This window comes from Peromyscus eremicus, chromosome X (genome assembly GCF_949786415.1).
Source record: "Peromyscus eremicus chromosome X, PerEre_H2_v1, whole genome shotgun sequence".
Classification (NCBI taxonomy): domain Eukaryota; kingdom Metazoa; phylum Chordata; class Mammalia; order Rodentia; family Cricetidae; genus Peromyscus; species Peromyscus eremicus.
In genome coordinates this window covers 18,612,854-18,625,690 of record NC_081439.1, presented here as the reverse complement: position 1 = coordinate 18,625,690, position 12,837 = coordinate 18,612,854, and the positions used below count along the sequence as shown (strand labels likewise).

Below are 12,837 nucleotides of genomic sequence, written 5' to 3'. Positions count from 1 at the left end.
GCACACAAGAGCATAACTCAGTGGTTGATGGTAGAGAGAAGCTTCTTTGCAGGAACTGACCAGGAAAAGCCACTGAGGGAACTGTATGACCAAAACTAGGCCCAGGACTATGGGGCTGATGTTGGAGGGCAAGGGTCTTTGGAGATCAAAGGCAAAGCTATTATGGGATCTGTGTGTTATGAGCTAGACATCTAGAAAAAGGAATATGAGGATGACACTGGAAGGTGAAGTTCAGGGAAGCATCTTCAGGCAAGCCTAAAGTGTGGTCTTTTCATCCTAATCTAGTCCTTGGAGTGTGCAGATGGCACAGGTGTAATTGGTTCTAGGATATATTACTTGAGAAAGCTGCTGCAGAAGATGCATGACCTGAGATAGTATTGGCAGTGAACGAATGGAACGTGCAAGCTAGTTTCATGGGAATTTCATTAGTCAAGAACGATCTTCAATCTATATTGAGATATAGCCCTTAGACTATGGAGATTTTATATGTGTGCTTTTATAGGTAGTCTGGCATAACTACCACGTAAAGTTGTAACCAGAGCAGCATGGAGGAAGTAGGCATAGGTGAGAGTAGATTATTCTTGCAGGCAAGATTCAGTGGTGATGAACAAGAAAAGCAGGGTACATATCTTCATTGGCCTGGAGAAAGGTCATGGCAAATGGTGGCCTCGTTTCTTGGGGGAATTTACCGGGAAAAGTTGGTGCAGGAGCTACATCTCCAGAGCTACCCATTGAAGTGCGGTGAAATCTCTGGAAGCCAAGGTTCAGGGGAGTTCAACAGGTGTCTCAGTTAAGGTTTCTATTTCTGTGAGGAGACACCATGACCATTGTAGTGGGTAGCCATTCTAGCTCTGACCTGGTAGTTCCAACCACCATTGAGGCTTCAGTAATGGTCATGCCTACAAGGCGGGGCTGAGAGAGGATGCTGAAGACCCAAGATGGGCACTCTTGGTTCCTGGACCCTGGATGCTGGAGCTAGACCCAGCAGAGTTCTCCAGAGAACACCGCCGGATTGTGTCACACCTTTCCCAGACCCTGTAGCCTATCCCTTCACTTGTAAGTTACCCCACAAAATAAACCTCCCCTTTAACTATGTGGAGTGGCCTTAATAGTTTCACCAATAGACCATGGCTACTTTTAAAAAGGAAAACATTTAACTGGGGCTTGCTTACAGAGGTTTCAGAAGTTTCATTCATTATGGTGATGGCAAGAAGCATGGCAACATGCATGCAGACATGGCAATGGAGAAGGAGCTGAGAGTTCTCTGTCTTGGTCCACAGACAATAGGAAGTAAACTGTCACATTGAGTGAACTGACCATGTATGAGGAACTCAACGACACACTTCCTAAAGCAAGGGCATACCTACTTTAAAACAATGCCATACCTCCTAATAGTGCCACTCCCTTTGGGCCAACATTCAAACACATGAATCTATGGGGGCCATACCTATGCAACTGACCACAATGTTCAAGTCCAGTGCATGAATTATGAGTCCAGAGCAAGACCATGGAGTGTGACATTAGCACAGGCAGGCTTGATCATGGTGGGGAAATCAGGTGTTGTACATGTGTGACTGGAATTAGGCTTATCTGTGAAGATGGTGCCACTGGCAAACAAGGATATGGGGAGATGTCAATGACAATCTGGACATCCAGAGCTAGGCCTGGTAGTGTGCAAACAGCAGGAATGGGCTTGGAACTATCAAAAAGGGAATTCTAGCAGATACTCTTATCTGAGCAGGGCCTGTGAGCAGTGTATGGCCCTGGAGGGCAAGGTTCAGGCTTCCTCAAAAAGTATACCCTTTGCCTGATCTGCACACACTTAGCTAGACCTCTTAGCATGGAAATTACAAATGCGGAATTATCAATATGGCTACTCTCAAGGAAATCCAGTGAAGGAGCTGTGTGACTAGAGTCAGGCATGAAAGGGTAACCATTACAGTTGCGGGCAAATGTCTGTGGATCTCATCATGCAAAGTTGGTAGATGATATGTCCAATAGAGACACACCTGGAAATATAAGGATGGTATAGGAAAACTGGGGTTTGATGTAACTAAACTGTGAAAATATGTGCAGGAGCTGTATGATGGATGCTAGGCCTGAAAATGTGTGCATGATGTTAACAGAAGTGATTCAAGGATGATCTCCAGGAAAAGATAGTGAGCAGTCTGTATCCAAAATTATGATTGGGGAGCAGGGATGACACAGGTAGGTTAGTTCAGGTGGAATTCAACAGAGGTAGCCAGTGGAGTATCTGTGTGACCAGATTTAGGCAGGCTCAATAGGCATAGCTATGGCAGGAAAGGTTCTGGGGAGCTCACCCTGCAAAAACTATGTGCAAGCTGTACATCTCATTCTACTCCTTTTAAAGTGGATATGCCACAGGTGCATTTGATTCTGGGGAGTGGATTGCTCACCAGAGAAAGCCAGAACAGAAATTTACCAGTCCATCACTGAAGGAACTTAGGTCAGCAATCAAGGAAGGAACCTAAAGCAAAAATGGATGTATAGACCATGAAGAAACTCTACTTACTTGCTCATCCACTGAGAGTAACCCAGCATGTTTATTTTACAACCTAGGATGACCTATCCAAGCATGGCACCACACACAGTGCCCTTGGCCCTCAAAGATCAATCATTAATCAAGAAAATGCTCTGTAGGCTTTCCTACAACCAATTTCATGAAGGCATTTTCTCAACTGAGATTCCCTCTTCCCCGAGGACTCTAGATGGATAATTTTAGAAGTGTGTAAAACTAACAAAAATATTACCAGAACGACCAGGCTCCACTCTTCTCAGATGACTCTAGATTTTGTTAAGCTAAAAACAACAATGAAATAACCAAGCACAACCAAGACTATATCAAGCTGGACAAAGAATATGACAGCATGATCTTCATGGTGCTGAATTTGCAGAAAGAGAAGATTCAATATTATTGGGTACTAGAACTTTGAATGACAATTTTAGACAATGTGTGTCAGAGCTAAAGTCCCTGCAAGGGGGTTAAAAAGTCTTTTGCATGAAGATATAAAAGAGAAGCCCGTGCTGCAGTGGGTACGCAGGATGATCGGCATCCCAGAATCATGAGGTACCTCATGTAGAAAGCTGAACGTGTGTAGTACAGACATGAAATATGCTTGATAAGGCCAACATTGATGGAAGGCCAGGGAACCTAAAAGCCCTTTGAAGCCAGAATCACTGCTTTATATTACTAGATGACAGATATGGAGCTGCTGGATTCAGTGTTTACCCTCAAGGGTTTACGTCTTTTTCTGTCACTTCTTCCCTTGCTTTAGCTCCTTTCCGCTCTTTTATATCGATAATATTTCCTTCATATCCTTTTATGTTAGAAGTATGTGAGCTGATTTATGATTGCCAAAGGTCTCACAGTTGAAAAACTCCCAGAGTGCCAAAGGAGACTTTGGACAACTGGACAATCTTGTGACTGTTAAATATGATAGATAATTTTAGAGATGGTATCAACTAATTATTCTTTTTTTAATAGCCTTTATTTTATGGGGACAAAGGATTGAAAGTGCCATGTTTTGTGTTAGTGGGATTGGCCAGTAGGAATTTATGTTTTCCATCATGTTAATGTGAGTTTGAATGCATTGATTCAGAATCAAAGCAAATCAAGTTGGGTAAACTGTCCTCTGATTACTATACCACATTTTCCATCAAAGGACACTGGAAATGCCTGGGCATTTGTGATTTTCACAAACATAAAGAAAGGAGGTTCCCACTGCTCATTGTACAGGACAGCCTTCTTACTCCTTGAAATTAATACAAACTGTCTTCAGAGCTAACACTATGAAGTCCTGCTCTGCTGCAATAGACATAAGGATTTACCTGTCATCACACAAGAATGTTTGCTCTTATGTGTTTCAGCTTCCTTAAAAAATGATTTCACCTGGTATTTATTGTGTTTATTTTTGTAACATATATTTCATGAGTATTTTTACCTGCTACTGCTCATTGACAATATCTGAAAACATGATCATGACCTTCAGAGTTTAGGATGTGAAAATATTTAAAGTAAGGAACACAGATAGAGGAGGAATTAATTCAGACAGACCCAGAGGCCCAAGTTGGTGCTTTATTTAGAACAAGTTGATGATTATACAACTTTTGGCTGAGAAGAGGAAATTTCTTCAAGGAGCATTCTGGCTGACGTTGCAAACGCAGGAGCCCTTGCTTCAGACCTCTTGTTAGGTAAATTTGAAAGCACGCTTGGACTTCATATAACTTTGTAGTTTCAAAGAGCTTATCTCACAGAGAAATGTCGTCACTCCAAAGAGTGGCATGGTGTCTGTCAGGACCTCTAATGGGAACACAAAAGTATAATGTTTGCTTATCAAGGCTTCCTTTTTCACAGGAAAGTCTGGTGGAAAGTCAAGAGTGGTTTGGCCATAACACTCTATGAAGTGGTTCCAGCTCATGGAAACAAATGTGAACAGGCTGCTAACACACAAAACTAAGACAGAGACCTTGTAGCAATATATCTCCATCTCCACGAATGGGTCTTCCATGCAGCTGATCTTAATGGCAGCTGCACCAAAAATCAAAACTACAAGCTTCATCAGAATGGCCCACACTATCATGGTCTGTGCATACTGAAATTCAGGTGAAATTGTCCAGGTGGAATTGATAGGAGTATGCACCAGCATCTTGATTACAGTCCCTGAGACATTAAACTCTTGAGGGTAATAAGCCTCCCAGAGTCCAAAGGACACAAATTTTACAACCTTATTGTTGAATTTCCACAGGCACCAGGATTGGCAATTTGCAATGACTATTTCAAACACCAAAGCTGACAGGATGTAAAGGAGGCCACTCAGCTTGAAGATGCATTTCTTTCCATTGGCAAATCTGAAGATGAGATTGAATAAATATATAGTCAAGCCAGGAACACAAGGGAGGGTGGGAAATCTAAATGAATCATGATTTACAGAGCACCAAGCTCTTATCCTTTATCAGTGCTGTATCAATATTGTTTTTAAGTAGTCTATCTATGTATTAGGGTTCAATATACTATAGGTAAGAGTATAAGAAGCCCTCAACTCCATAACTACAGCAGATGTTCCCTCTACATATGTGAAGCATGTATATTTGTGTGTATGTACACACACACAAACACACACATGAACACATACAGAAACGTGAATGTAAAATTATAACTGAAAAAGTTACTCTCAGCCCATCAGACTAACAATGTATAATATCTTACCTGTACATTTTTATGAAATATGCAGATTTTTAAAAAGCTATACTAATTTCATATTAAAGCCTCAGTAAGAATGACTTTCAAAATATATAAATATCTGGGCTAAGAATATTCCTCAGTGAAATAGTGAATGCTTAACATTTGAGAGATGCTATATCCATTCCTTAGTGCCAAAAGTCCAAAATCTACATGTAAAACATGAAGACTCCTGGATATTTCCATCATTTACTCACAACTTACTCAAATGTAGATTTTCAGGTAACCAGCTTCATTTGATTGTTGCATATCCTGACTATCTGTGTGAACCACCATCTTCTTTAACAATAACAACAACAAAGCTATTGCTCCACATTTACTATATGCACCATCTTATTTAAATCACTTCAAATATTTGGATGTAGTGTTAATGTTCATGAAAAACCATGTCCTGGGGGATATCACAAGTTATTGAGAAGAAAGGAAGCAAAATTTTGTAGCCACCAAGTCTGTGGATACTGTCATTTCCATCCCAAATACCAACTTGTACTACTAAGTGATAGTAATAAAAGGCAGCATGGTATTAGCATAAAAACAGGGACATTGACCCTTGGAGTCAAATGGAAAACCCAGACATAAATTCACAGAAACATGGATCCTTGATCTTTCACAATAGGCCAAAAACATACACTGCAGAAAACACAATATCTTTAACCAATGTTGTTGGAAATACAGGACTGCTAAGTGTGGACTAGTGCAAATAGTTATATGTTTTTATCCTACACAAAACTCAACTGCAAATGGAGCAAAGTCTTCAACATAAGACCAGATATTATGAACCTAATAGAAGAGAAAGTGTAGAACAAGTTTGAACTTATGGGCAGAGGAAGAGAATTTCTGAGTAGAACAGTCTTAGCACAGGAACTAAGACCAATAGTTTTTAAACAGGACACCATGAAACTGAAAATATTCTGTAAAGGAAGAACACCATCATTCGGGGAAAGTGATTCCCTAAAGAATGTGAAAAACATTACTCTTCTGACATGTGGCAGCATTAGTGAGAGAAGGAATCCTTCCCCTCACCCATCAATGTCTGAGGAAGATGGGAGAGCTGGCCCCAAGGGCATGTGAGCAGGAGAGCTACTCCTGTCCCCCACCAGCTGCAACAGTCGGGAGAGCAGGCCCTCACCTCACCTGGGCAGAACAATAGAGCTATTCCTGTTGGAAGAGGTATGGGTGAACCAGTCCCAAAGTTGTTAGCATAAGAGAGCTGTCCCCATTCTACATCTGTCATGTAGCAACATGGGCTGGAGAGAGATGTCCTCCCCCCATTCATTAAGACCTGAGGCAGGTGGGAGAGCTGGCCCCAAAGTAGTAGAGCAGAAGAGCTGACTCTGTCCACCACCAGCTGCAACACTCAGTAGAGAAGGCCTTGCATCTTGCCTGGGCAATGCAATAGTGCCAACCCTGTTGACAGAGGTATGAGTAAGCCAGCCCGCAAGTTGTGAGCATGAGAGGTCTGTCTCCATTACTCATCTGTTATGTGGCAGCATGGGCAAAGAAGAGATGCCTTCCCCATCCCCAACTGTAGATAGAGTTTTTCTTCAGAACCACCGGTCAGCTCTGTCCCCCAAGCCTTCTCCCAAATAATCACTCAGAGACTTATTATTAATTATAAATGCTTGGCCAATACCTCAGGCTTATTACTAGCTAGTTCTTACAACTTAAATTAACCAATTTCTATTAATATATTGCTGCCACAAGACTCGTTTACCTCATCTATGAACTTCTCACGTTGCTTTTTCTGGATTTGGCTTTTGAGGCCTCTGACTCCACTCTTCTTCCCAGAATTCTCTCTGCCATCAAACTCCTGCCTAGCTCTCAGCCAAATAGCTTTTCATCAACATTGGAAGCAACACATATAGACAGTGTACAAAGATTGTTCCACAGCATTTCTACATTTTTGTCTAATTCAAAAGTAATGTTTTAACCTTAACATAGTAAGATTATATACAACAAAACAGTTATCAAGTAAGAGTTACAGTTGCAATATCCAGTTCATTTGTATTTGGCAAAATTAAAGAAAATATTTTATTATCTCTCTTTTTAAAATTTTTTTCATTAAGAAAAAGTTTTAAAATTAATTTTACATGCCAAAGATTCCCCTCTTCCTTCTTCCTGCTCCTGTAGCCTCCCCCTCCCAACCCACTCCACATTCCCTCCTACAAGAAGGTAAGGCCTCCCATGGGGAGGTACACTTAGTAGAAGCAGGTCCAAGCCCCTCCCTGTGCCTCAAGGCCGTGCAAGGTGTCACATCACAGAAGTGGGCTCCAAAAAGGCCTGCTCATGCACCAGGGACAGATTCTGATCCTACTGCCAGGGGACCCCTTAAGCAGATCATGTCATGCAACTGTCTCACTATGCAGAGGGCCCAGTCCAGTCCTATGCAGGCTCCACAGTTGTTGATCCAAATTTTCTGAATTCCCACCAGCTTGGTTTGGCTGTGACTTTACAGTTGTTTGCACAATTTCAGATTGTGAAAACCAAATAAATTCTTTTCATCTTTTGGGAGGTGACCCTTTTGTACTTATGGTTTTTTTGTCCTACAGTCATCTTTGAATATATCGAGCATGACATTGTATGTGGTGTACTTGGAAGATAATGAGTAAGATTATTTCTTAATCAAATACTATTATTAGGATAAACTTTCTCATATAGCCAATTATTATTCCCATTATGTGCTCCTCAGTTGTAATGTTGACAATCTTTCAAATAAATTCTATTAATGAGCTATATAATAAACATGTTCTTTATAGATTGGTGGTGTTTTCCATTGCTCATAAAGACTTTTTAAATTTTTAATTAAATATTTCTTTATTTATTGTAATATTTGTTGAAAATATATTTTGCACAACATGTTCTGATTATAATTTCCACTGTCATCCTCTCTCCCAGTTTGTGCCCACTTTCCTACCCACCAAAATCCAAACACTTACATACTTTCTTTCTCTTTTTCATTAAAAACAAACAGGAAACTAAAAAACAAACAGGGAGAAAGAATAGGAAAAAACAGAAAAAAAAAGCAACCAAAGAGAAAGGAAAAGAAACACATGCAGATGGAATCACATACACATGGACACACAGAAATCACATAAAACACAAAATCAGAAACCATAATATATAAGCAAAAAGGCTAAAATGCAAAAAAGAAAGAAAAAAATGCCTTGACAAAGCTTTATAAGACAAAAAAACTCTAATATAACTTTGAGTACATTTTGTCCTGGCCATTTGCTGCTGGGAATGGGGCACCATTGAGTGCGATTTGTGCACCCAGTGACACTCCACTGGTGAAAATTAGTTTTTCCTTTGTGAGTGGCTGTCAATTGGAGAGAGTTTCTGGGTTAAGGATGAGGGCTTGTGTCCAATTCCCCTTTCATCACTGGGAGCCCATCTGGCTTAGACTGTGACAGGGCCCCAGACTTTATACAAAAAAATCTTGGCCTCCTAAAGATTACTTGCTTTCCTCTACAAATTGTTGTCCTCCACACTGTTGGGCTTCTGACGTGGCTGCCAGACAATGGGAACTAATACCAGTGGGGCTTTTGAAATTCTGATGACATACCACAATCCAGTGCTACCTGAGACCACATGGTAAAGAAGAAATGAACAGCTCAAATCCACAGGTTGATGGAGGACACCAGAAGGAAAGATCATTCTCTCATAAACAACAGATAGGACTCTGGTAACTGATCTAAGATCCACAAAAGATTTGAGTTACTCAGACCAAGGTATGTTATGCCTAGACTGAGCATCCTAGTGCTGAATGTCTCAGCCAGATGCCAGGTTTGTACTCAAGTGAATCCAAAACAAAGAATCCATACCCAGGAAGGGGACAGTATGAGAGACTAACACCCTACCAAACTCTGGAAAAACTGGATTCACCTAGATCCAACCTGCTTAGTACTTGCTAGTTTCTATAGATAGCTGTTCTGGATGGGTAAGAAGTGTTCTTCACTGTGACTGAAACTGTTCAAATAGTAACTAAAAAGATCCCCCATGGTCTCCTGATTTGACCTCTTGCTAGCAATGGAGTCCAACAATGGCCTAGTTTTCATAGGAAAAAAAAACCCTCTCAATAGCTAAAGCTTTAGATACAGTTTAAAAACTTCATTGTGCATATAGACCTCAGAGTTCTTGCCAGGTAAAGGAATAAGCAAGACATGAGAAGAAACTAATAAAGCTCTCATGAGAGTCCAGCGAGAGATGGATATGCTTCATTCCTTTGCTATGCTTCAGTCTGCTGCACAACATAAGGGAGAGATTTATCCCCATATTATATTATGTTTGGAAGTCGTCCCATTTTAAGTGTCTGGCTGTACTGGAGAAAGTGAGGGTGTAAAAGTTTATATTTTGAGGTAGGAACACAAAGTTTGCAACTCTACGCATGCCCCAGCAGCTTGACCTCCTGTTTACCAGAAACAAGGGAATTTCCACTGCAAAAATTGGGGTTGTAAAACTGAAGCTTCATGAAAAATTCCTTAAGAAATATTCTGGCCTTTGGAAAGCAGGGAAAACCTGGGAATTCTGACTCTGCCACAGGAAGGGAACCAGGTAATAGAGTTAATCATTTCCTGCCAAAAATCAGCCAGGATTGCTGGTAAAACTGTCAACACACTGACTGACAAAAATCACTGTGTCTGGGGCACAACCCAAATTAAACTTAAATGACTTACAAATGACTGGAACTTGTCTAATATTCAAAACCTTTAACGTAGGCACTTCCCCTTATTCTGATGCCTGCTATTCTGCCTTGTGGTTTCATTCATCTGGATAACAATAATAATACTGATCCCCTGAGAATAGTTGGTGTGTATGTCTCAATTGTTTGACTAAATATGCCTTTTCTGATACATTCTAAACTAAGTCCGCAGATTGATCAGGACTCAGAGGTATTAAAACAATGGCTATATTCCCTTACAGGAATGATCCTAGAAAATTACTTAGACTTACTTCCCATGGGATAAAGAAAACTATGTCTGGCTTTAGGAATAAAAACATGTTGTTTCTATACTAATTAATTAGGAGTAATTAAAAAAATCTTGCTATGATTGAAAAAAACTGAAAAAGAAAAAGAAACAAAGATATATCTATATAACTGAACCAGTTTCTGTTCCCTTAATCTCCCTGGTTAACTACTCTGCTATAAACACTAACTGGGACTTGAATTCTCATTTTGATTGGATTAACATTGGTCTTCTGCATCTTAAACTATTTGTTCAATTATGTATGAGTTCAGTCAAATTAATGGTCCTTAGGATACCTCTTTAGGGCAGAATGAGTCCACAGTTTGACTCATTCTCTAAGACCAGTGTGGAACGTAACAGGACCCCAGATCTTAGTAGGGCTTGAGACCTTAGCACAACTGACTCCATGATGGAAGTGCTATTCAGGCTGTAAAACTCATCACATAGACAGTACCTCTTGACAAAAACAGAAACAATGATATAATCCATCAAAGTCTATGGTTCTGTGAAGTCCCTCAGTGTTCTAACTTTGCTTTTTGCCCTCTGTAGTTCTGGCTAAGGGTTCTTGATCACCAGAGTCAACCCAGAACATGATTCTTATATTTAAAATCTCACCCCGAGAAAGGCTTGGGCTACATTAGGATTCCAAACACACAGTGTAACCCCTGGGTGGCCAATAAAAGACTTTATATTGGCTTAAGTCCAAGTAGGTTTAAATCTGAGTGGTCTTCTCTGGTGAATATCCTACAACAATATCTATGCAGACTCTGTGCATGCTGTCATAGTTTCTCTGAGTTCATGTGTCCCAGTCATTTTGTTTCTAGAATGCACTCTTTCCTTAGTGTAGTCTATCCATACTAGTTCTCAAAATCTTTTTACCTCCTCTTCCTCAAAGGTCCCTGAGCCCTAAGAGGAGGGAATTATGGAGACATCCTATTTAGGACTGAGTGTTCCAAAGTTTCTCACTCTCTGCACATTGTCCAGTTCTGGGTCTCTGTATTTGTTCCCTTATACTTAAGGCATAAGCTTCTCTGATGGTGGCTGAGTAAGACTCTGAACTATGAGTATAGCAGAATGTCATTACTACTAGTAGAACAGCAGTTTTCTATCCAGACCATGTCCTATTTAGTCTCAGGTTCTTGGCTACCAAATTAGTGTCAAGCATGAGATACATCTCATAGATAGACCTTAAATCCAAACAGATAGTTGTAGGATACTTCTGCAACTTTTGTACAACGCTTGAAGCAGTGTATAATGCAGGCAGATCACAATTGAAGTTTTAAGATTTTGTAGCCTGTTGTTTATATTTCTCCTCCAATATTGTGTAGAGTACCCTATGAACACTACTCAGTAAGGGTGAAGGCTCTAGGTAGGCATGAACTTGACTTCTCTCTATTCAAAGTAATATGTAGGTGTTCTTCTCAACAGAAGAGCCTGACCTTCAGTTTGTAAAGAGCAACCAATAGAGTTGACAATAGCCTAGGGGTTTCCATGAGGCCCCTTTGACCAACAACTCAATTAGATGTAACCCATTCCTGGCACTGGATGTTCCATGGTGATGAGAGATGTCTAGTTGGGTCTTTGTCTCCCTTGTTATTTGGTGATTCCATTTGGATTTCTTTAATATATGTGTATACTGTCAGAAGCCCCTACTGTATTAGGTTTCCATTCAACCCTTCAAGTGACACTTAGTTTTAGCTCTTCCTCCTCATATTTCCTCTAATATCCCTAGTTTCCTTCTTCCTTTCCATTTAATCAGCTTCTTTGAAGTTGGTGCTCACCCTCATCTATCCATACCTATATATTCTATTTTCCCTTTCTTGGTTCTTTCCCTCAGCAAATCCTTTACTTCATATCTTGCCTTTGTGTGTATACATATTAGAATCTACTTATGAAATACTTAAAAGCTAATATCCACGTATAAGTAAACACATACCATATTTGTCCTTTGGGGTTTAGATGACCTCACTCAGGATGCGTGGTGGCTCCTCTTTGTAGTCTACTTGACTACAGCTAGAATTAACTAAAACCCCAAATTGGACTCTTACACCTGCTAGGTAATTTTTGCTTAATTCGATCATTTGAAGTGGGAAGATCCACTTCAGACTCAGACCTTTGAGAAAGGAAGACACACCTTTAATCTAGATATTTAAACTCTAATCAGGGACACACTTTCAACTGGAAGCCTATATAAAGGACATGGAGCTCTACAAACCAATCAGCCCCAGTGGCACCAAGGACAACCAGAGCCATACAACCATCATGCACTGATTGGGAACAGGTAAGTCTCCAATCTCTGGACTGGTCATCCCAGTTCTCTAGCCCCTAGGCCCCATGGGCATATTCTGTGCCCCTCACCCAAGCCAGTGCAGCTCCAGAAACCAGGCAGTAGCCTCCTCCCACCCTTACCCACTTGCCAACCATACCCTGCACCACCAGTGACCACCAGAGCCATATGCCCCCTCCTGGACCAATTGGGAAGAAGAACAACCACAGGAACCAGAGGCCCTACTTGCACCAATTGGAAGAAGAGTGATATGGAGTTCCACCTGTTCAGATTAAGGGAAGAAATTGGTAGATGGCAGTGTAAGAACACATTAAACAGCATAAAGA

General features: G+C 40.6%; 1 protein-coding gene across 1 annotated transcript; it reads right to left on the bottom strand.

Moving 5' to 3' along the window:
* Window positions 1-4,122: 4,122 nt before the first annotated feature.
* On the bottom strand, window positions 4,123-5,235 carry LOC131899713 (uncharacterized). Its single transcript, XM_059251193.1, has 2 exons — window positions 5,228-5,235; window positions 4,123-4,869 (listed from the first exon to the last, which is right to left on the bottom strand). The coding sequence occupies exons 1-2, from the start codon at window positions 5,233-5,235 to the stop codon at window positions 4,209-4,211; spliced, it is 669 nt and encodes a 222-aa protein (XP_059107176.1). The 3' UTR covers window positions 4,123-4,208.
* Window positions 5,236-12,837: the final 7,602 nt, after the last annotated feature.